The sequence below is a fragment of the Pseudochaenichthys georgianus genome, chromosome 15 (genome assembly GCF_902827115.2).
Source record: "Pseudochaenichthys georgianus chromosome 15, fPseGeo1.2, whole genome shotgun sequence".
NCBI lineage: Eukaryota > Metazoa > Chordata > Actinopteri > Perciformes > Channichthyidae > Pseudochaenichthys > Pseudochaenichthys georgianus.
The window spans coordinates 27889799-27911702 of NC_047517.1; the positions used below are offsets into that span (position 1 = coordinate 27889799).

The 21904-nt window shown below is 38.2% G+C and overlaps 2 protein-coding genes across 4 annotated transcripts; one reads left to right on the top strand and one right to left on the bottom strand.

The window, feature by feature from the left end:
* Positions 1-36: 36 nt before the first annotated feature.
* On the top strand, positions 37-19845 carry cfap43 (cilia and flagella associated protein 43). 3 transcript variants are annotated; one of them, XM_034101463.2, is made up of 38 exons: positions 37-147; positions 323-576; positions 718-814; positions 910-1077; positions 1322-1472; positions 1665-1809; positions 1924-2006; positions 2157-2288; positions 2405-2521; positions 2621-2698; positions 3069-3217; positions 3615-3718; positions 3873-3998; positions 6782-6942; positions 7069-7233; positions 7899-8029; positions 8840-9005; positions 9647-9757; positions 10369-10446; positions 10734-10859; positions 11343-11447; positions 11533-11649; positions 12095-12289; positions 13073-13279; positions 13460-13546; positions 13741-13821; positions 14324-14452; positions 14551-14670; positions 15039-15146; positions 15567-15653; positions 15733-15821; positions 15908-16118; positions 17122-17234; positions 17734-17893; positions 18106-18270; positions 19240-19320; positions 19422-19575; positions 19662-19845. In XM_034101463.2, exons 1-38 carry the CDS (start codon positions 119-121, stop codon positions 19835-19837), a joined length of 4956 nt encoding a protein of 1651 aa, XP_033957354.1. In that variant the 5' UTR covers positions 37-118; the 3' UTR covers positions 19838-19845. The 3 variants fall into 3 exon arrangements, 2 of the variants coding, with proteins under 2 accessions (XP_033957354.1, XP_033957355.1); XM_034101464.2 differs by having other exon boundaries at positions 12098-12289; XR_004553615.2 differs by lacking the exons at positions 18106-18270; positions 19240-19320; positions 19422-19575; positions 19662-19845 and having other exon boundaries at positions 15908-16107; positions 17734-17823.
* On the bottom strand, positions 19846-21596 carry sfr1 (SWI5-dependent homologous recombination repair protein 1). The gene is made up of 3 exons (XM_034101471.2): positions 20995-21596; positions 20494-20835; positions 19846-20187 (listed from the first exon to the last, which is right to left on the bottom strand). Exons 1-3 carry the CDS (start codon positions 21088-21090, stop codon positions 19999-20001), a joined length of 627 nt encoding a protein of 208 aa, XP_033957362.1. The 5' UTR covers positions 21091-21596; the 3' UTR covers positions 19846-19998.
* Positions 21597-21904: the final 308 nt, after the last annotated feature.

Below are 21904 nucleotides of genomic sequence, written 5' to 3' on the forward strand. Positions count from 1 at the left end.
TTTTGGTTGCCAGGGATACGCAAAGACTCACTCACTCTTTCTTTGGTCGGTTGTAGCCTATCTGTGGGGAAAGTGAAACAAGTTTAATTGAACTCTGTCATGTTATTTCTGTATTAAAATGGATGACATTGGAAGTTTAGATGTCAGGTATGTCACCACTTCAAATATAAATCTATGTATTTCTTCTCTGTCGCATATTCACTGTGAATTCACTGTTTTCTAGTGTGTGCCTCACGCATTAGCGTACATACGGGTCACAGAGATATAAGAGCTAACCCCCGTATGTATGCTAGCTAATACCTGGCTGTCTTGCTCCCTCCAGGTGGATACAAGGTTTTACAAACAAATGTATCGAGTTTGTCGACAACAAGACAGTATGTTATACATGTGGGAGTCATATTTGTTTCCTCAACCTGGAGACAAAAAAGCAAAGTGTGCTTCAGAGTCCTGGAAGAGGCATTGGTGCCTTGACAGCTAATAGCAAAAATGGAACTTTTGCTTTCTCAGAAGAAAAGCTATCCCCATCTATATTTGTGTACTCTTTTCCAGAGTTACAGTTGAAGAATGAATTAAAAGGTAAGAATTTCCCCTCCAGTTAAGATCACATTATTTTACCAACAGTAGCCTATTTGGGTTATGTTTGTTTGTTTGTGCATCAATAAATCATGTATATGTTTCAGATAAACACTAAATAATTCCCATTGATTTTTCTCCTAGGAGCTGCACAAACTGCCTACAAATCTCTGACATTAAGTGAAAGCGGTCCTTATTTGGGATGCTGTTCCTCTTTTCCAGACTACACCATAACAGTGTGGTAAGCTAATAAATACTCTTTATATTGTGCACTATTTTCCGTTATGTTTATTTAGGCTAAGCAGCTCTGTTACTGTAATCATGACTGTGATCCAGGAACTGGGAAATTGCTGAGCCACTTTGTACACAACCGCAAGCTGGGCAGGATGTCATTTCTTTGGTGTTCAATCCTCTGAATTGGCTCCAGCTCTGTACTTTGGGCACTACAACCCTCACTGTCTGGAGTATTGAGAAGAGTGACAGCTTTCATGTTCTCAAATCAAGGTAAAGCAGACTTAGCTGTACAAGCAAGTATTCAAAAATCCAAATTGATATATTTTAACAAGATTTTGTTTACATTTTTGATGTAAAATGTATTTAACTGATAAATTGACATACATTATCTGCATTTTTACTGTTCGTACCATAAGCAGCGAGTTTAATGTGGACTGAAAAACACAAGCAGCACCTACATAATAAGGTGTCATACAATAATATGTACGTTTATCACACTTTTTTTGCATTGCAGTGTGATAGAGCTTCCAGCAAAGGATGGTTCCTTTGTTGAGAGATTGGTGCCCCCTTCTCATATTGTCAGTGAGAAACTGCCCTATTTTGGCCTGGAGATGCCTCCAACAGCCATCTCAGGGCTCAAGGGAAACAAAGCAGAAAGCATTGTGGTACTGTCCCACTGTCATTAATACACCTATCGACCAAAGAAGTACACTCTCACCAATTAATGTTTTTGTTGGTGTTACAGCTGTAATTCTTAGATTTAAAAATCTACTTGATGGAAAAACGATTTTGTTTTCAGGCACAAAAAACAAAGACTACATTTAAACTTTTACCCAACTCCACATGTGTTTACACAGACTAAACTGTGCACCAAAGCCAGAGTCACTCCTACTGCCATCTGCTGGACAGCCACATCAGAACTTTATGTAGGTTGTGAGGAAAGCTTTCTGCTCCTTGTTGACCCAGACAGCCTCTCTGCCTCAGTCCTCTTCAACCCCACAAGTAAACAAACACACACTCTACGACACTTGGATGTAGAAGAAATTCAAAAGAGAGACTTAACCAATTTATTTGGCAATAGAAAACACAATTTATATCTTTATATGTTCTTTACAGCTGCTGATGCCACACCTGAACTGAGACATGGCAACTTTCAAGGTTTAACCCTTGACAAGAATGGTTTGATTGCTGTCGGAAAGGTACAATGCTCTCATTTACATCTGGTGACTGATGATTAAATATGTAATGACATATAATAATGAAATCTTCTGCCAATTGGTGATCTGATTTATAATTCCAGGCATCGGGAATGCTCAATTACTTCAATCTGAAATGCTTATGTTTTACAGGAGAGTGTTGTGCACTGTCTGCAAATCAAAGGGTCTCAAATCGACATCACACATACGTGGCAATTAGAAGGACCTGTCACAACTGTGATGTACTCCCCTGACCATGAGATATTACTTTTATCTTCTAATACAGTAAGCACTTGCATGTACCACAGTGTAAATTATTGCACATTTTGATACTTACTTATAATCACATTCGATATATTGAAAATAACTACTGGGAACATGACAGTGTTTTTGTCTTTCAGGGGCAAATCTATGTATTAAACCCAACTGAGTCGGACAACTTTGTGAAGGTCCTGGATGTTCTCTGCGGAAACTTTGTGGCTGCGCATTTGTCACACACTGGCAGGAACATTTGTGTGGTAAAACCTTTGTGTTGCTCACAAAGTGCCTTGTTGTGATTGCAACTGTAATGTCGGTCAATGTCTTTTATTGAGCTGTGATGTTTTTGTTGCTTTCAGTCGGTGAGAGACTCTGGAGAACTGCAGCTGTGGTCTGCAGATGGCACTATCCTCGGTTCTCTGTCCCTTCAAACTGAGGTCAGTGTCACCACATGACCATTTCATATCAGAATCAGAATCAGAAACAGGTTTATTACCAGGTAGGTTAACTCATACGAGGAATTTGACTTGGTGTTGTGGTGCATACATAAAAGTTAAAAACACAGATAGAAAACTATTTGAAGAAAACTATAATAAGATTAAAAAAAAATAGTAAAATATAGCATTATTTACATTGCATATGATTGAAATCGTAGAAATAGAATTGGAATAAAATATGTGCAGTAATGAAAAACATTGTGTGCATTAATATAATTATGTAATGTTATATCAGTAATGTCATAGTAAAAATCTGAAGCTTGTCAGAATGAAGAGGTAGTTTTTTATCAGAATAACTGTCTCTGTTTAGGTAACAAGCATGGCCTGCTGTCCTATTGCGCATTATGCAGCTGTTGGAACAGCTTCAGGAAATGTCCTCTTCATTGACCTGAACATGGAGCATCAGCCTCGCCTGGTGCACCAGGTTCATCTGTACCCTACTCCTGTGGATCACCTAGTGTAGGTATCCTCCATCCCTGTGATGAGTTTAGTAGCTTGTAACAAATACTGCCTTATACTGTGTATGTAATGTAAATACTGTCAGATGTATATATTTATACTATACTTAAGATCACTATGCACTTTACTACTGTTTTGCACTTCTGGTTGAATGTAAACTACATTTCGTTCTCTTAGCACTTTTATTCTGTACAATGACAATAAGGTTTCATCTTAATCTATTTTAACAAAGTATGTCATCATAGTCACAAAGTAGAACCAGGAGTTATCTGTAAGGTAACTGATATTCCACTTTTAGTCAGGAAAGCAAACAAAAATGTCAGTTTAAATGGTCAGATGCTCCTTCTTTTGTGCATTTACTTGATGAATGTGTGTGTGCATGTGTTTTTTTTTGCAGTTTTGATCAAGAGGGGCACTACCTTCTTACCACTGCCTCAGATTCACACATATATGTACTTGATGCAAAACCATCAAATAGATTTTCAGTCATAGGATACACAGGTAGATACTCTTGATGTAATCATTTGACATGTTAATGCTGTCCTGTATGTTCAAAAACACTTGAAAAGGAACATTGGATTTGGTAATATTATGTTTTAAATATTAGGGAGTGAGCTAACCCGCATCATTTTTCTCATTTGATTTTCCTTTCTAGTTGTTCCTGGATCCATCTTGTCACTTTCCACTCAGTGCGTCAGAGATTGTGAGCAGGTGAAGGTTCTTGCACTGTGCAATGGACAGGAGCTCACAGTGTTCTCTCTGCCAGCCAAGAACCTTGCAGGTACAGCACTGATGGAGTATATTCATTAAGGAATTTGTAGACATATTTTTTTAGAAGTATTGTTTTGTTTAGCACTTGTTGAGCATCATAAAATGATCTGGTTCAGAAAGAGAGAGCTTTAAATTATAGAAAATGTGATTAATGTCTAGTGTCTAGCATTACATTGCTGTCTTTGAGGGACCAAGATGCATTGCACACATGAGAGGAGTGATGTTCAAGCCTTGAACAAAAGATACAAATTAACTTTGCAACCTTCAGTTAGTAAATGATCTCCTACAGGGGAGGTTTACAGGGATTGAGCTAGTCGGTAGAAATTCTAATAGTTTGTAACTTCCTTTACGTGACAGTTTACACAGTCAAATCCTTTAGCAGTAAATAATGGAGTCGAAGTTAACTAGACTTCTACTTGCCTTCTGGTCTTAACATTTTAATGATGGGAATCTCATTATTCATCCATATCCGAGTATCAGCACTAAACTGGACATTTTTATTAAACTGTTTAGACATGTTGCCCCAAACACTGGGAAAGAGAGAAAAACGAGTGGGTGATTTACAGGAACACACCCATTGTTTACGCAGCCTGTAAAACTATGTTGAACAAGACGAGCCATGAGACAGACGGGCCTCTAGAGGAGAGTGAAAACATTAACTAGGGTGTGGCTGCAGATTAAAGTGGGCAGTTATATGAATTATACAACAAAAACAAACATGACTGTTGTGTATTTTTAAGGTGCTATGTACATGACAGGACACTTAAAACACATATTTTTAAAAAAATATAATACATCATTCTACACAAAAGAAGACACATTAACACCAGCAGTAGGTACTCAATGGTGATGACTGATGACTGATTAATGGTTTAATAATTATATGTAACGTGCTGTGTGGTAAGGGAGTAAACGTGTCCTTGCGGATTTAAATTTTTTATTGCAACAGTGACAAACGCTGTTATGTAGATATTTCTTTGCATGTACCTTTTACTCTTGAGGGCAATAGCTGAAAGTGCTGACTCAAGGGATGGCTGTGGTGATAGGACAGCTGGGTTTGTTTATAGTCTGTAATTGTACTTCCCAAAGTTCTCGAGCCAGGACACAATGTTGATGGTGGGTTTGATGTTAATTAGGATTAGTGATTGATATTATATGTGGTGGTGATTGAGTGAGGCTTGTGAAGTTTTATTGCAATGCTTGTAATGTTAATGTTTAGCTCTGCCAGGTTAATTATGGGGAGATTAATGATCTTGGCAGTGTTATTGGTTATCTGTGTGAGTTTGACTCTTATGATAAGGGCTACACTTTTTTTTAAAAGCAGGTGGAACAATGCAGTAGGATCGTGTGAATAATGTTCCTGTAAATCTATACAAAAATACAACACAGTAAGGCAAGGCAAGTTTATTTATATAGCACCGTTCAACACAAGGCAGTTCAAAGTGCTTTACAAACATGAAAGACATTCAGAAAAAGGCATTTAAAAACAGTCATTAAAAAGCAAAGATACAAATTAAACATTAAAAGAAAAAAAAATACATGAATAAAAAGTTACAGTGCAGTTTAAAATATGAATAGTTCACACAGAAGTTCCACTTTACTGATGCCTTTCTTTAAGGTTTCTCCGAACAGCTGTGTACGCTTGTACGGTACATACATCCCGAGCAGCGTACACAGAGAAAACCAGCCAGGATAAAGTCCCCAGACACTGATTCCCTGGGGTTACTAGCCCCAAATGTTCATCAATCAAAAACGAAACACAACCGCTCAGTTTCAATTAAAAGCAGCGGCAAAAAGATAAGTCTTCAGCCTGGATTTAAAAGTAGTCAGAGTTGCAGCGGACCTGCAAGTCTCTGGGAGTTTGCTCCAGATATTTGGAGCATAATAAGTGAATGCTGCTTTACCATGTTTAGTTCTGACTCTGGGGACAGAAAGCTGACCAGTCCTTGAAGACCTGAGAGTTCTGGATGGTTCATAATTTAGCAGTAGGTCAGAAATGTATTTTGGGCCTAAACCATTCAATGCTTTATAAACCAGCAATAGTATTTTTAAATCTATTCTTTGAGACACAGGAAGCCAGTGTAAAGACTTCAGAACAGGAGTGATGTTGTGTTCTGAATCAGCTGCAGCTTTCTAATACATTTTGTTGTGAGACCTGTAAAGACACCATTACAGTAGTCCAGTCTACTGAAGATAAAAGCATGGACAAGTCTTTCCAAATCCTGCTGTGACATTAGTCTTTTAATCCTAGATATGTTCTTTAGGTGATAGTAGGCTGATTTAGTAACTGTTTTAATGTGACTGTTGAAACTCAGGTCAGAGTCCATAACTACACCTAGATTTCTGTCTCTATCTGTTGTTTTTAACATTGCAGACTGAAGCTCAGCGCTAACTTTTATACGTTCTGCCTTGGCTCCAAAAACCATTACCTCAGTTTTATCTTTGGTTAATTAGAGAAAGTTCTGACACATCCAGTCATTGATTTGTTCAATGCACTTACTCAGTGTTTGAATTGGAGCATAGTCTCCTGGTGAAATGGTTATGTAAATGTGGGTGCCATCCGCATAGCTATGGTAACTTATTTTGTTGTTTTTCATTATCTGAGCCAGTGGTAGCATGTAGATGTTAAAGAGAAGAAGCCCCAAGATGGAGCCTTGAGGAACCCCACATGTCATATTTGTCAACTCAGATTTGTATTTACCTATAGAAACAAAGTTGTTTCTGTCCTAAGTAAGGGAGTCTGTTTCCAATTTTTAATTTTTTACTACATTGATGATGTGCCACTCCTGACAGGTCCAGATTGTGTAGACCGGCATTGTTGTCTATCCGCTCACATCCTCAAAGTATCCAGATACAAAGTGCCCCATCCTCTTGATTCCTGTGTTCTGGGAGTCAGTGAGGTCTTTGCTAACTGCCGCGAGAAGAAAACTCTTCAGCGATTTCAACTTCCACAGGTTTACTTCTGTCTTTATCCACCTGAAATACCATTGATACAATTAGAGAAAGCTATTATTGGAACTAAAATGTAGAAAGATATAAAGAAACAGCGGCAGTGATTAACACATTATCCTCCTCCCTAGGACACAGAGAGTCTCTCCAGTCAACAGGTGGTCCAGCTTGAACCAGAGCAGGAAGTGGGGGGCCACCCTCTGGGTCCCACCTCTCTCGCTCTGTCTCCTAACCAGCTGTGGTTGGCTTCTGTGGGCCGAGATGGCCTCCTACGCATCAGAGAAACTGCTAACATGGTATGGGCTTACTTTTTTAAAATGTTATTAAATATTTTAAACATTTGAACATTGGTGGAAGAAATACCCAGATGTTGTACTTACATAAAAGAAGAAATACCATGGTGTAAAAATACTCAATAATAAAAGTATTGCATTCAATGTGTTATTTGTCATGCAAGGCATTTGGATTTGCATTTCAGGCATCAAAATCTAAATATATTAGTACCATTAGTACCAATATATTAGTACCAGAAGAAAAAGTACTCATGCTAAATGGTTCATTTCAGAATATATTATTTGATCATAATTATTTAAATATGAATGTGTTCATCACTTTAATGTTGCAGCTGTTTTACATTGTTATACATTATTCTCTCCCCCTTGGAGTCAATACAGTTTTATCTTAACCTAAAATATTACATCTTAATTTATTTCATATTTATATTATTTATCTGAAGCTTCAAAGTTACTATTGATCAAACGTTCACATAAATGTTAAAATGTAATTAACAAATGTATGTTTTCTACATTATTAAGAAGTAGAACATGGAAATACACACGTAAGTTACCTCAAAATTGTATTTAGGAACAGTAAGTGAGTAAATGTGACTTTGCAGGCCTGTGTTTGAACCATCTTTTCCTTGTCTGTGGTGTGTGTTACGATGCTGTTGCTGCACCTACAGGAGCAGTACCTTGAACTACAAAGTCACTCAAGGCGTCTGGGTGGAGTTCAGAGCGTCTCCTTCTCTGCTGACAGCCAGACTCTCCTCACTTCGGGCTTTAGAGACGGCTCCCTCCTGTGCACCGATCTCAGGTAGAGAAGCAAGCAGTCGGTCATGCTTACATAATGCACAGCTGTGAACAGCAGAGGTAGGTGTTGCTCTCAGAGGTGAAGCCACTCTTACAGTCTGATGTAGACTCGCTGTATTTTTCCTTTCTTAACCTCAGCCTTCAGGACAATAGTAACGATTAGAACAGAAGTGGTAGGTCGAGAGGGATCATGGTCATCATCTGCAGGAAACAAAGATCATAAAAACTTTACAGAACAATTCATCCCGTTCCACATCTTCCTCTGCTGGGTGCAGCTTCAAAATATCTTCTGCCTTTTCCTTAGCCCTTAAGACTCGTAACAACACTGTTTTATTGTTCCTCTTATTATTGGTTTACTGTATGTCTATTCAATCGGCTTGGAAAATGTTCCCCCAGGTTTTATGAGATAGCTTTAAAACGTTTTAATTTGTGAGTAGTTTTCAAAATGTTATGTATTCAGTAAGAATACATTGGTTTGGTGCAGAGAGCTGCAGACATAGGGAAGTCAGAAATGATATAGTTTAAAACTAATTTCACTGCTGCTTTTTATCAGATTTGTTGATGGTAATATAAAATGTGTAGACAATCAGAATTCATATCCTTTAAGCTTATTCTACCTTTAAACTTGATTGTGTTTTACAAATAAGTAAATGGCAACCTGATGATTCAGAAAATAACAATGAACAGTTAATGTTGATTTCTACATTTATTTGGATTTTGTGGATCAACTGACCATCACTAGACCTCCTTAACAACAACAATCATATATCTGTTCTATACTGTAATGGTGTATATAATGTGTTTCTCATGGCAGATTTAAAGGTGTGGATGCTGATAAGGTGACTAGAGCTGCTCAGTACAGTCAGTCTTTGGATAATTTCTTGAAGAATATATTCAGAACAGAGAATCGCGTCCTCATCGTCATGCCTGAGTGGGGCCAAGGGTTTCACACTGGTGCTGAAGAAACAGAGGAAAGTGAGGTAAATTCTTCTCTTTTGGTGTTTGCAGTAAACCACAGTTTGTTGCTTTTGAAATACCACACAGTACGCTGCAATTTCATAAAATACCCAGAAACTGAAACTAATGCAGTGTAATACAGCAGCCATGCAATAAATTATATCTAATGTAATGTTATATTGTTTAAATGTGGTGGGAAATAATATTAGAAACACGTCTGAGTATAAGGCAATACAATTGAACAGCACCAGGAACTACAGCCTAAAAAATAAACAGGAAATGTAATCAAAGCCTCTCAGATTTAGATTAATGATTAAATAGTCCATCTTTACTGGACAAGAGATTATGTTAATGTGATAAAAAGTGTGCGGCATCCCAGCACATTTGAAAATATAACGATTAAATGGAAAATGTTTGTAAGAATGTATTTTTCTTTCTGAGCTGTTTCAGTGATATACAGCTCAGCCCTATGTGGTCTTTATTAAAGCATGTGATATATCAGTATGAATATTTCACAATTTGATTGATACTAAATCCTTCTATTTATTTCTTATGTGAAGGCCTGGTATTAACTAAAGTAACATTTCAGCAATGTGTCAAAGCAAATGTCTTTTTTTGTATGTATATCTGGTCATTTTTTCCATACGTGCTGCTACCCTCGCAGGTTCGTGGTGGGGTAGATGCTTTGGATGTGACGGAGCAGGATGAGTGTTATAGCAGCCTGCTGTCTGCTCCACCTTCACACCCCACCTGGCTGGAAAGCAGGCGAGAAGCGGTGAGTGACTAACATGCTGTAAAATGCGCGGTTATGGCCTGAGATTTGGATCATGTTTACTATGTTTAGAAACTTCTCCTGTGACTCTACAATGTTCCAGGTGAGGGATTTAGAAAGTGCACATCGCACCTGTGTGTGATATCTTACTGTGTTGCTTTTGGCACGCTCTCTCTGTGCGACAGCTTGATTTATCGTCCCGTCATATAGGAGTCAAGCAATTATAAAGCAGATAAGTGTTTGTAATCAAATGTTTAGTACTTTTCCACCTGACAAAGATTCTTGATAACAATAAATTGATACTGAAGGCGTGGCAGACTTTGAATTGTGGATTTTACACCTCGTTGAAAGTCACGCATGAGAAGCGGGTAGATGCACTTTGCAGCATGCTTTATGCCAACACATGATTCCTATCAGTCTGTGATCTGTATGCACGGTTTTAAAGAGGCTTACATTGAGTTATGAGGTGATGTAATGTTGGAGAGCATATCATTATTCTTCACTATAAATAATCTTTTTTGGTTGTTGTTGTAATATTCATCGTAATCAACACATTAATACTAAATGATTCAATAAATATATTTTTGTTTTTTAATCTGCATTTTTTTCAACAGGTTATAAAAGATGACAATGAGCAATATTCTGAGGCAAAGAGCAACATGAAGAAAACTTTCAAAGAGTTACGTGACAATGTGAGTTTTATACATATTTGTTTACTGTGTGAGCACAAATACTTGATCGTTAGACATGTTTAGCTAAACATGTGGAATTATGCTAAAAGATTTGTTATACTATATCTGATATCTTTTTTTAATAAATTAAGTGATCAAATGGTATTTAAAGTATCATTTATGATCTGTCTGATTAGCTTTTTAATTGATTTACTTTGAACCTTCACATAAAAAATGTGCTCAAAAATGTTTATGAAAAGTTTGTCCAACTAAATATGACAACTAAACCGTCTTTCTCGATTTATTAGATCCAGGCGATGATGCGTGAAAATGAAAACCTCCCGGATCTCGAGCGTTTGCCACAAAAGGAGTTCAACCTGTTTACAGAGGAGCAGAAGAGACTGGGGGCCATGGTGGAGCAGGAAGTTAAACGGGTAAAACACAAAACCAATGAAGCTTTAAAGGTCCCCTCTTTTTCATCAATATATTATAGGTCTCAGATATATACACAACATTTCTCTGAAGTGTTTGGCTCCAAATACAGATGAAAATAAGGAGCCACTACCAACGCCCCTCTGAGAGATATTTGGTTAAAAAGAACACAGTGGTGCTGTAGGAGGAGATTCAGGTGATAAGGTGGGGTCACCTTGGTTGGTGATTGGCTAATGGTTACACAAGCCAAAAAACCGTTATGACATCATAAAGTGGCAAAAATCTGATCAGCTCATTTTCAGACAGGTTTTTATATAAATGGAAAGTGAGCAAATCTTTGTTCCTGAAACGTTCAGAATCTCTTTACACAGAGGGGACACATGATTATGTATGAAAGAGAGGAAAAAGTGGATTTTGCATAATAGGTGACCTTTAAATTAGCTTTGTGGTCATGATTTAAGATTGTGGTTCTTAACACATTTTAGGTGAGAAATGAAGTCGAATGGGAGATTCTAGCAAACTGTTACCTCTGTGATGTTCTGAAGAGAGAATGCTGGAATTCAATGAAGGTCAAAGGCAAAGCCATTAAGGTGAGATGGCTCTGGAACAAGTGTCTTAATAATCACAGCATGATGTGATCTGTACTTAGACATTTCCTCTGGCTGTCTACCGCAGGCCTTTTACTCTGAACATGAGGTGAAGAACTACCCTCTGAGAGAGCGGACAGAGAAGGAGGTGGAGGACCTGCTCAGGGTGGAGAACATCAGGAAGCTTGAAAAGGCTGCTTGCACCGTAAGCATCTACAAACATTCTGTGGTTTAGATTCTTGTTAGCGCTGTAATTAGCAGCAGATGTGATGAGTAGATTAGATGATCTGTTCACTGTTTTTAATTTAAAGCAGCATGCAAACATTTTCTAAAAGCTGTAATGGTGCAAACTTCTTAGTATGTGGGTTTTCACTCTCTTGAAATCATTCAAGTCAAAACAGGTTTACAGCTGGAAATTAATTTGATGCATGGTATCACTGTTCTACATTTGGCCTCTCAATGTTGTTACTTTTTTAAATACTTGAACACGTGCCAGTGAGTCCGCCAGTGTCAACACTTTTCTAGATTGATGGCTATGTGGCCAAGAGGTAGTTAACCTAACTACAATAATCTTTAGATGACGTTTATAATCTTATAGCCACAGATTCAGTGTATTTCAGTTACCTCGTTAAAAGTGTTTCTCCCTGCAGCAGAGCAGCCTGAAGAAGAGCTCCGACACAACCAGCCCAAAGGAGGGAGAGCCGGGGAAAGAAAGCCTCGAGGCAGAGACTCCTGTCGTCACGGGAAGCTTCTCCGCTCAGTTAGGATATTCAAATCCGTACATCTACGATCAGTTCTGCCTGCAAACCACAGAGCAGAGGATCAACCAGATCATTCTGCTACAGGTTGGCTCCTGTTCCAAAAACTGCTGGATCAAAGCAAAAGTGTGATAATGATGCCTTTGTGTTATACAATACTTTTGCAAAACAGTGCCTGCAACATAACATTATGAGATAACACAACATATGTTATTATACATGTATTTAATTTATTAAAACCGGCGACAGCTTGAACGCAACAGGAAACACATTTTCCTACATTTCGTAATACATTTTTTTTCTTTTTTTAAATATAATAATAACTGCATTAAATATTAACCAATTTCAAGAACCTACCTAGTACAGAGAGTGCACTGGTACTTCGAGAGGTGCCAGTTCGCCTCCTGGGCCCTCCCAATGTGCCCCTGAGCAAGGCACTACATACCCAGAATGCTCCGTTGGTGCTGTAAAAAAGCTGCTCACTGCTCCTAATATTAATATAGGTTAAATGCACACACACTGTGTACTGAATACATTAAGAAAAAAAACTAAAAACGTATATCGATGTTGCTGGTTTTCTTCTAAATTATTGTATCATTCGATTTTCTTAAAGGAATGTGAATCTCCTGCATTTTTATAATTACCACTGCCATATGTAACATTTCTAAATTCTGGGAAATGTATGTGCATTTTTCGTTCAGGCTTTGTCTTAAATAATCATGGTTTTGAAAAAACCTGGTGTTGTAACTATACGAAGTAACATTTTTTATTAGAGAATAAAATAATGTGTGACTCATACATGTTTTATTGACAACCCGATCGTAAATCTTTTTTTTTTGTTTGCCAAATTTCACCCGTCTCTGAATGAAGGACGTGATTTATCGCATCAAGACGGCTTTCAACACGGACTTTGATGCCGTGCACAGGCAGAAGGTGCAGGAGCTGAACCGACTGAAGGACAGGAACACGAACATCAGGGACATCACGCTGGAGCTGGACCTGAAGGACACGCTGTGGGAGCCCAGCCTGACCAGCAGCGAGCGGCCGGAGGGGCTGCTCACCGTGGACGACTCCGAGGTGACTGTCCTCTCGGGGAAACAGCTAAATAGTTCACAGAAAGTTCAAGAAACAAAGAGTACACGAGCTGCTCTGTGGTTTGGTTGTTTTTCTACTGAAATGTGAAGCAGCCTGTTGTCATCATTATATGAGATGCTTTTCACAGTAAACCAAAGGATGTCCACTTGTGTCCCACTGCAGATAAAAGCAGAAAGGTACCTCACCCCAGAACAGAAAAAGGAGAAGGAGAAGAAGAAGTTGGAAGAGCAAAAACGTTTGGCTGCCAAAGTATGCCGCCATGTTGTTGTTTTGCTGTCTATTTTGTCCTTTTCAACAAATTCCGTAGACAAAATTCAATAGACAAAACCTTTTTTTTTAAAAATGATATTGACAACAGTAAGATTACATTTAAAACTCCTACGTCTTTGTGATGTACATTCCGAAAGCTATAAACACAGTTCAGTTCTATCTTTATATTTCAGGACGATAATGACAAAGACAGAGCTCTCGATGATATGATGGAGGGAGTGCTGGAAGTCAAAAAGGAGGACATCTTGAAAATAGTGGGTCAAAAGATTTGAATTTTTCTTTAAGCATTTATAATGTTTTACATTGATCCCTAATGAATAATTTCACATGATATACAAAATGGAAGCCATATTAGTGAATTGGCCATTTGCAACTGTTTCAATTTATTGCCAGTCATTTTTCAAACATTCCCTTACTCCAGCCTCGCAGATGGGAAGATTCAATGATTTCATATATGACAGTAGTCTGAATATGTTTCCTGATATTTTATTTAGTAAACAATAACTCTATGCATTTTATCATTTTTTTGCAACCCTTATGAGCAAAAGAAAACACTTCCCCACCTGCAGATTTTTTTTAATGAAACTTACAAACCCCCACATCTCACTGCAGCTGAAATTAAATACCTAACACTCACACAAGAAAGTATTAATTCTTACGGTTGGTATTTTACTTCATTTTTTTTCTAGGAAGTGTCAGTTGAATTAGACAAATCAAAATGAAGTGCACATAGTTTATTTTGAATTAACTCCACAGGAAATACCTCTGCCTGAGTTTGTTTTGACCAAACCCGAAATTCAATGGAATGAGGAGGAGAAAAAAGTCTATAAAGACTATGAGAAGAAAACCAAAGAACTGAATGAGGAGAAGGAGAAATACAAAAAGGTCATTTGAAGAAACATTCACAATTCTTCTGTTTTGCTCTAATAAAAACTATGATTAACATCTGGTTGCTTATCAATAAAAATCATTTGTAATTGCAGTCATTGGAAACTGAAATGAAAAAACTGCAGGCAACCAACAAGGAAGCGACCGAAAGGTTTGATGAAACTTTGACAAAGCTGTTTGAGAAGAAATTAAAATGTGAAATGGCTCTATATCAGGTGAGCCAACACACACACACACACACACACACACACACACACACACACACACACACACACACACACACACACACACACACACACACACACACACACACACACACACACACACACACACACACACACACACACACGCACACGCACACGCACACCAACATATGCCACAGACTAAGAATACAGTCACGTGCAGTCAATCTGTATCACATTCCTTCCTGTGGTTTTCTTGTTCTCATTTCCCTCACAAGGATGAAGGGTCCTCTGCCCTCATTGTGGTTTCCTCCTTGAGATCATTCTGCGATATGATATCTTGTGTATGTTACAACTTGACAAAATCCTGTTTACTGATGCTTTTGATGGGTTTTTTGCAGGAAGAGCTCAAGAATACTTATCTGGTTTATTCGGTCCTCATAGAAGACGAAATGAGAAATCGAGAGCTGGAGCTCAAGCTCAAACTTGAAAAAACCTTGGCGTACAAGGTCAGAAACCTCAATACTCAGTAATGCTGGAGGAATGTATGACTGGCAGCTTCAGATTCTGTAATTTGTGATCCACCTGAATTAATAGCACTGATGTTCTTTCACATTTTATTATTACATCTCATCCATCAATCAGACTTATTTTGCAAGAACCAACCTGTGTAATATGCAAATGTCTAGACCAACAGTCATTATTGTCACTACATGTTGCTGTGGTTTGTTTGTTTGTTTGTTTGTTTGTTTGTAGCCTTTATTTAACCAGGTGAAAGCCCCTTGAGATCAAAATATCTCTTTTTCAAGGGTGACCTGCAGGACATTAGTTACACATGTAACATAAAAACAACAGAACAACAATAAGGATGACATACAACATAATGTACAGGGTACAGTTTAATGGACCTGCATGTGTTTCTCTGACAGGATGAGCTTGTGGAGGAGGTAAAGAGACACGAGGAAGACGTAGAATTGTTTCAGGAGACTTATGAAAGCGTTGTAGCTGAGGATAAAGTAAGCCAGCTGGTAAAAAACATATTGGCTGCAAGTGATGGTGCACACACATAATATAATATCCTTCATGTCTCCCAAGGTTCTTGACAAAGAATTCAGTAAAGAGTTCTTCGATGTACCGAACCATGTGGTTGACCTTTTATACAAGTTATTCAAGCGTAGACCCAGGTTGGTAAGACCCACTTTCCTTGATATCCACATTTTAAGTTGTTAATCATCTGCTCAGTTAGTGTTCACCGTTTTTTATGCCTCAGGGTTCAAAAGATGAGGACAGAGACCGACAACAACTTGAGTTTGTTCAAAGAGCAGCGTCTCTGCGGCTCTATGGCTCCAGATGCACTTGGCAAAATGCTGAAGGCCATGGAGGAGCTGGATGCTCCGGAGAATATTCCAGAAGCCGTGAGCCAACCAGTCTGGGAGAGGTTCTGCCTTGTCCGCAACACAAAAGTAAAAAGTGAGCACAAGGTAAAACAAGCAGAGGTTATAGTTATAGGTTGGAAATACAAAAACACATTGAAAGTCCATTTTGAATAATAAGGTACTGGAGTAAAAAACACCAGTTTTATCCCACAGGCCATACGATTGCTAAACTCCTGAGCTCTGTTAACTGCCTCGATAAACATGAATCTGTTTGCCATCTTGCAATCTACTTTATCATTTATTTATTTTTAATCGTTTATTTGAACCGGGACAGTGCACATTGATGAACACTTTAAAACAAAATAATGCTTACAAGTGTAAATGAGCCGGATTTTAGCTTTGAGCTCATTTCCATCCGCAGTCCCCTGACATACAACATATAAGAACATGACATTTATATACATAGCAAAAATAAATACATGATATGCAGAAAGAGTAAGAGCAGCATACAAGCATTTACCACATGGAAGTACAATGTAGCAGCTATGATATATAAAGTGCAAGAGATTATACAAGAGCTACATAAAGTGCAAGAGGAGATACCCCTGTAAACACGTCTGTTTGTTGCTCAACCATTCTTTGAGTTGACCTTTAAAACTATTGAGAGTGGGACAATCCCGTATCTCAGTTGGGAGGCTATTCCACAATGAGCTGCCTTTAATGGAAAGTACATTTTGTCTAAAAGTTGTCCGTCTATGGTGGACTTCACAGTCTCCTCTGGTTTCTGATCTAGTGCAGCGTCCAGTGTGTTTTTTGTGGATGAATTCCATATAAATAGTTATAACCGCAATAAACCGTATTTAATTTTGTCCTATTGAACATGATTACATTTCATATTCTGCTCTCTATTTACATGTATCTAGACTTCTTGCACAATTTTTTTTGTATTTTATTATTTATGTAGCATTGTTGGAGGAGCTCGGGTCAGAAGAATTTCATTGCCATTTCTACACTGTATGTGCATATGACAATACAACCTTTGAATCTTTGAACAGATATGTTGTATTTTGTGTAGTTGTCCACTCACTGTTTGTCCTGTGCTTTTTAGGTAAAAGTAAAAGCTTTTACTTTCGCCGAGATGCAGGCGTTCCTTCACAAGAGGAGAGATGAGATTCACACCACTCAACAGGAAATCAAACATCAATCTGAAGGACTGCAAAGGTATGACTGTGATGGTGTCAGTTGTTCTGATTATAGTAGTTGTTTTAAATACCAGTGGTGGAATAAGTATTCAGATTCTACTTGTATAGTACAAATACCACACTGATGCACGCACTACATGTAAAAGTGCTATCAGCAAAAGAGGGTACAAAAGAGTTGATTTAGTAATAAGTAGCTGAATATCCGAAATAACTTTCACTGGAAATGTTTTGAAATTAACTTTTTTTTTAAAGCAACTTAGGCTGTCAGAAAAATGTAGTGGAGACAAAGATATCATTTGTATATGAGAATGACAACAGTTTTATATTTTGATTTCTCACTTAGGGAAGACCTGATAGGATGGCACTTGAGCCACAAGTCTTTAACAATGTGTAACATGAAACAGTAGCAGACAGTCATACAGTATATTGAATACAAAAGGAAATACAGTATATTTTGTTCTATTTCTCTATGGGAGAATGATTCTCTATAAGGTTTATGTTATCCTGCTCCCTTCTAGTCTGCATGAGGAGAAGAACCGCTCCCTGACGGACATCATGGTGCAGGTGCTGCTCAAACAGGGCCAGGTGGAGGTGTACACCACTGAGCTGACCCCCGACTACACCGACTGTGTGCATCTCCACAGGACCGTAGTGGAGGACCTCAACAGAACCATCAGGGTCAGCACATACCAGCACACACCAACACTCTTATGATCTTAGGATTGATCTATAACCAAAAATGCTTGAGGAACACTTAATTACAATATACATTAAATACTAACAAACCATTTTCTGTTTGATAAAAGGTGCCAGAAAGAGCCACATTCAAGTGGTGGTCAAATATATTAGTAATACAATTGTGTGTGTCCAATGGATTTATTTATGAACAGACACTGGGAGATCAGAAGATTGCCTCCATGGTGGAGTGTAAAGATTTCCGTAAGGGGATCATCAGGCAGCAGTGGGAGCACAGGATGTTGACGATGCAGATAGAAGACTTCAACAACAAGGCGAGAGACACCCAGATGTTACGGCTTTCTGAGGAGCAACAGGACGTACGGTTATTTAGATACTGAAATATTTCCTACTTTATTCTCAAATACTATGGAAATAAGCATTGAATAACATTCTCTGAGGAATAGTGCTACTGGATAGTGAATAGATTTGTATCTTGAATATAACTCATGGTAATTATATGTCAAAAATATTCAAAAAGTTACACATCAGCAGGAAGTGGCAATGAGGTATGTCACTGATATCAAGGCAGGTATTTTGGTTTTGGCAGCATCCGATGTTTAGTGAGCTGAAAATTGTTACCATGCCTGTGTACAGATGGATGTGTGTGTGTGTCTGTCATCGCTGACACACACTAATCACGCAAGCTACCAAATCTTCTCCTTATCCATGCATCTTTTGAAACTACTACGGATTAGGTGGAGACTGGTTAAATATACACTAAATTAATGTTTACTTTACTCCTGCTTTTACAATTAAGCTATGTTTAAAAAAAATGGTAAACAGAGAACTTTCTCTGCTTCATTTAGCAGCAGATGTCAATGCAAGGCGTAATCAGGCAGTATAATAAAAAACAGACCACAAAGAAATGACAGGAACTTTGCTCCTGGTTACGATCCATTAACCCCTTCTTACACTATTATAAGTTGTTTCAAGAGTTAGTGATACAAAAAATAACAGGTTGATTTTAATAAATTGATATAATAAATCGAATTAGTTGATCAGTATTTTATTTTCGAAAAGTAGATGAGCATGAACATGTTTTCATGTCTGCATGCCAGTTTCCCCTAGCAACATGTCCAGGTAGCTCTGCTGTGGCGTGGCATGCAGCTTCCTGTCATTGTTTAAGCCTCCGAACCCGCTCTGAACCCTTGGGAGGAAGACATTTTGAATATAAATAAATCCATCCTTTGAATCTTGAACATTTTATGATGAAGCAGTTATACGACAACCATTTTAAGTTCCCTGTCGTGTCCATACAAGTCAGTGATTGCCTTTCTTTCTTTCAGTATCTCAACAAGACAGATCATGGCAGTCGTGTGTCACACCAGGTTAATATTCTGGAAAAAACTGTAGCTTTCCAGGAAAAGGTAACACAAAAGTTGCTATGTAACCTCATGCATAAGCTTTGCATCGTGTACTTTAAATACCTGACCGTTAAATGAATATACATATTGTGTTCTACTTTTAGACTCATCGCCAGAGTGTGCAGCATCGCATAAAAAAGATTGAACAGCTTAAAAGGCAGGCAGCAATGAAAGCTGAGAAGAACACAGCTGTAGAAGGGAAGCTACCCAATATGCAGGTGACGATGGCAGAGACGAGCCACATCTACGGAGGACTAGGTAATAAAAACAATATTTTCTAATCTTTGCAAAGGGAGATTTTAGACTATTTTCACACTCACATTGTGACATGTTTGGGTGTTTAGCTTCAGAGGCAAACCTGGCAGCGAGAGAACAGAAGCGCTACCAGGAAATCGTTCAGAGGAAGAACTTGAAGGAGTTTGCCCAAGCGCAGGGGGAGGAGCTGGCGTTCCTCTGGGCCGAGGTCGAGCGTTTGAGGATGAAGAGCTTTCCTTCACTTGATCAGCTGAAACACAACTGAGCGGAGCCTTCTCTTTCACAAATAATAATTTTATTTACACTTCTCTTAGCAACTTAACATGAAATGTACAACTTAAGCTAACAATAGAACAGCAGCAACAAATGAAACAATGAACTTAATAAACATATTTGAAATCTGAACGGTTTTAAACTTTCTTTTTTTTAGGTAGTGAAGTCCTCCTCTATGCGGTCAAAGTGCAGGATACCGTCTTCCAGGCCGAAGTGGTCAATGAGGCTCGACAGGCTGATTTTTTGTTTGTCTTGGGTGCCATCTGTCTGGAGCTCATACAGTGCGGCCTGAGCACAACTCCTCCACTTGTCAATCAAGGTTTTGAGCTGCGTTAGATCATTCTGGGGAGAGAGACAGAGAACGTGTCATATACAAATAACCACTATCAGTCTAGTTAAGCAAAATACATGATAAGGTACTTGTGGGTTATCTGTCACACCTTTTTTCTTTTTTTCAGACTCTCTAAATACGCACTTGTTTTTTTCAGATTCTCTTAATAACCCTAACCCCTAGGATTAATATTTGTTATTTTGAGAAAAGTTAATGTGGAGTAGCCAGCTACCCGCTAATAAAAGTGGCGACAGATAATAACCCACAAGTACCGTTGACAATATTCCCGTTAGGTGCAGATTAAAGGCAGCTGATACCTTGCTCCTGTACATGTGAACCATCTTGAGTCTGCGCAGAGTCTCCGTCTTCTCTTTAACCTCCTTCCTCAGTTGGTATGGTTGTTGTGCCATTTCTTTGGAAAGAGAATGTGTTGGTTCGGGATTGGGTCCAGAAAACCTCTCCCTCGCTGATCTCTCATTTGTTCTGTTTACGATCAGTGGAGAGTTATTAACTGTCTCCCTGGAATCTGCTGAAACTTGTCGGCCATCATCCTCCTCCTCATCAACACAAAGGCGTTTGGCTACAGAGAAGGGCGAGGTGAAGGAGCGCCTTGATCTCTTCAGCCTCTCCTTCAGAGAGGAGCTGAGCTTTTGTAGATGCTATAGGGGTGACAGTGAGTGAATGACAGGGCCGGCACACAGAGTGATAATGGCAGATGTTGGATTGCAGTTTAACACATTTCGACATAAATCAATTTGATGAAATATTGGGTAATAGTAACAACTAGTAACATGACAGCAAATGTCATTGTCACCTACCTTTTCCTCTTTATATTCACCCGGGCTTGATTCCACTGAATCACAAGGTGAAGAATACACGGATTTTATTTTCTCTGCTTTAGGAGTGACCTCCATCTTGGGAATGTACTTTAACTCATGTGGGCTAACGTTGACTGTTTTTACTTTAGAAGTAGATGGCGTATATTAGAACCTATCGAGATGTAGGGTACTTATAGCTTCAAACACGTACAAAACAAACTAACACGAACACTCAATCCTACGAATTTACGAACGCCTCCCTAAAAACTAGCGAGCAACGAACATATTTTTTACAAAACGCTAAATTACGAATCAAAACTTTAACCGCGGAGTGAGTTGTTTCTGTTTCCTGTTGCTGCCTGGTTGCTGCTCAAGAAAACCTCCAAAGTCAGTGATTGGACAGAATTTGATGACGCGTTAGCGAACAGGATCATGGGAACTGTAGTTGATACCGGCTTGATACTTTACAGCGCAAACCACAGCTTTTCAAACCCAAAATGTCGATGTTATTCCTTTTACGTAAAATCTAAAACACAATAATTCATCACATCCCTCTCTTTGGGTTGGTACATGCTAAATAATTGGATGGATGGAATAAAACAGTTTATCTTACCTAAACTCAAACTACTGTAGTATACATTATAATAATAGTATATAATAGTATTAGAGTAGTTCACTTACAGTATATAATAATAATTATAATAATAATAAATAATAATAATTAAGAAAATAAATGTTTAATATAAACAATAATATTGACAATGATAGTATCTTAAATGAAAATAAAAAAAACTAAGATAAATCAATGTAGATGCAAAATGTAGGCTTACTTGCATAAATAAAAAGTGATATATTTTGAGGTGTATTGACAGATTAAGTGTTTGTTCGACTTCTCCTTGTTACCAGGGTT

Bases quoted from the DNA above. Each gene is read 5' to 3' on its own strand.
- sfr1 (XM_034101471.2), bottom strand. From the start codon at position 21,090: ATGGAGGTCACTCCTAAAGCAGAGAAAATAAAATCCGTGTATTCTTCA. The intron at 20,836-20,994 runs GTAGGTGACAAT...TCACCCCTATAG, and splicing joins GTGAATATAAAGAGGAAAAG to CATCTACAAAAGCTCAGCTC. The intron at 20,188-20,493 runs GTATCAGCTGCC...CTCTCTCCCCAG, and splicing joins TTCACATGTACAGGAGCAAG to AATGATCTAACGCAGCTCAA.
- cfap43 (XM_034101463.2), top strand. From the start codon at position 119: ATGGATGACATTGGAAGTTTAGATGTCAG. The intron at 11,448-11,532 runs GTGAGATGGCTC...TGTCTACCGCAG, and splicing joins TCAAAGGCAAAGCCATTAAG to GCCTTTTACTCTGAACATGA. The intron at 13,822-14,323 runs GTGGGTCAAAAG...TTAACTCCACAG, and splicing joins AGGAGGACATCTTGAAAATA to GAAATACCTCTGCCTGAGTT.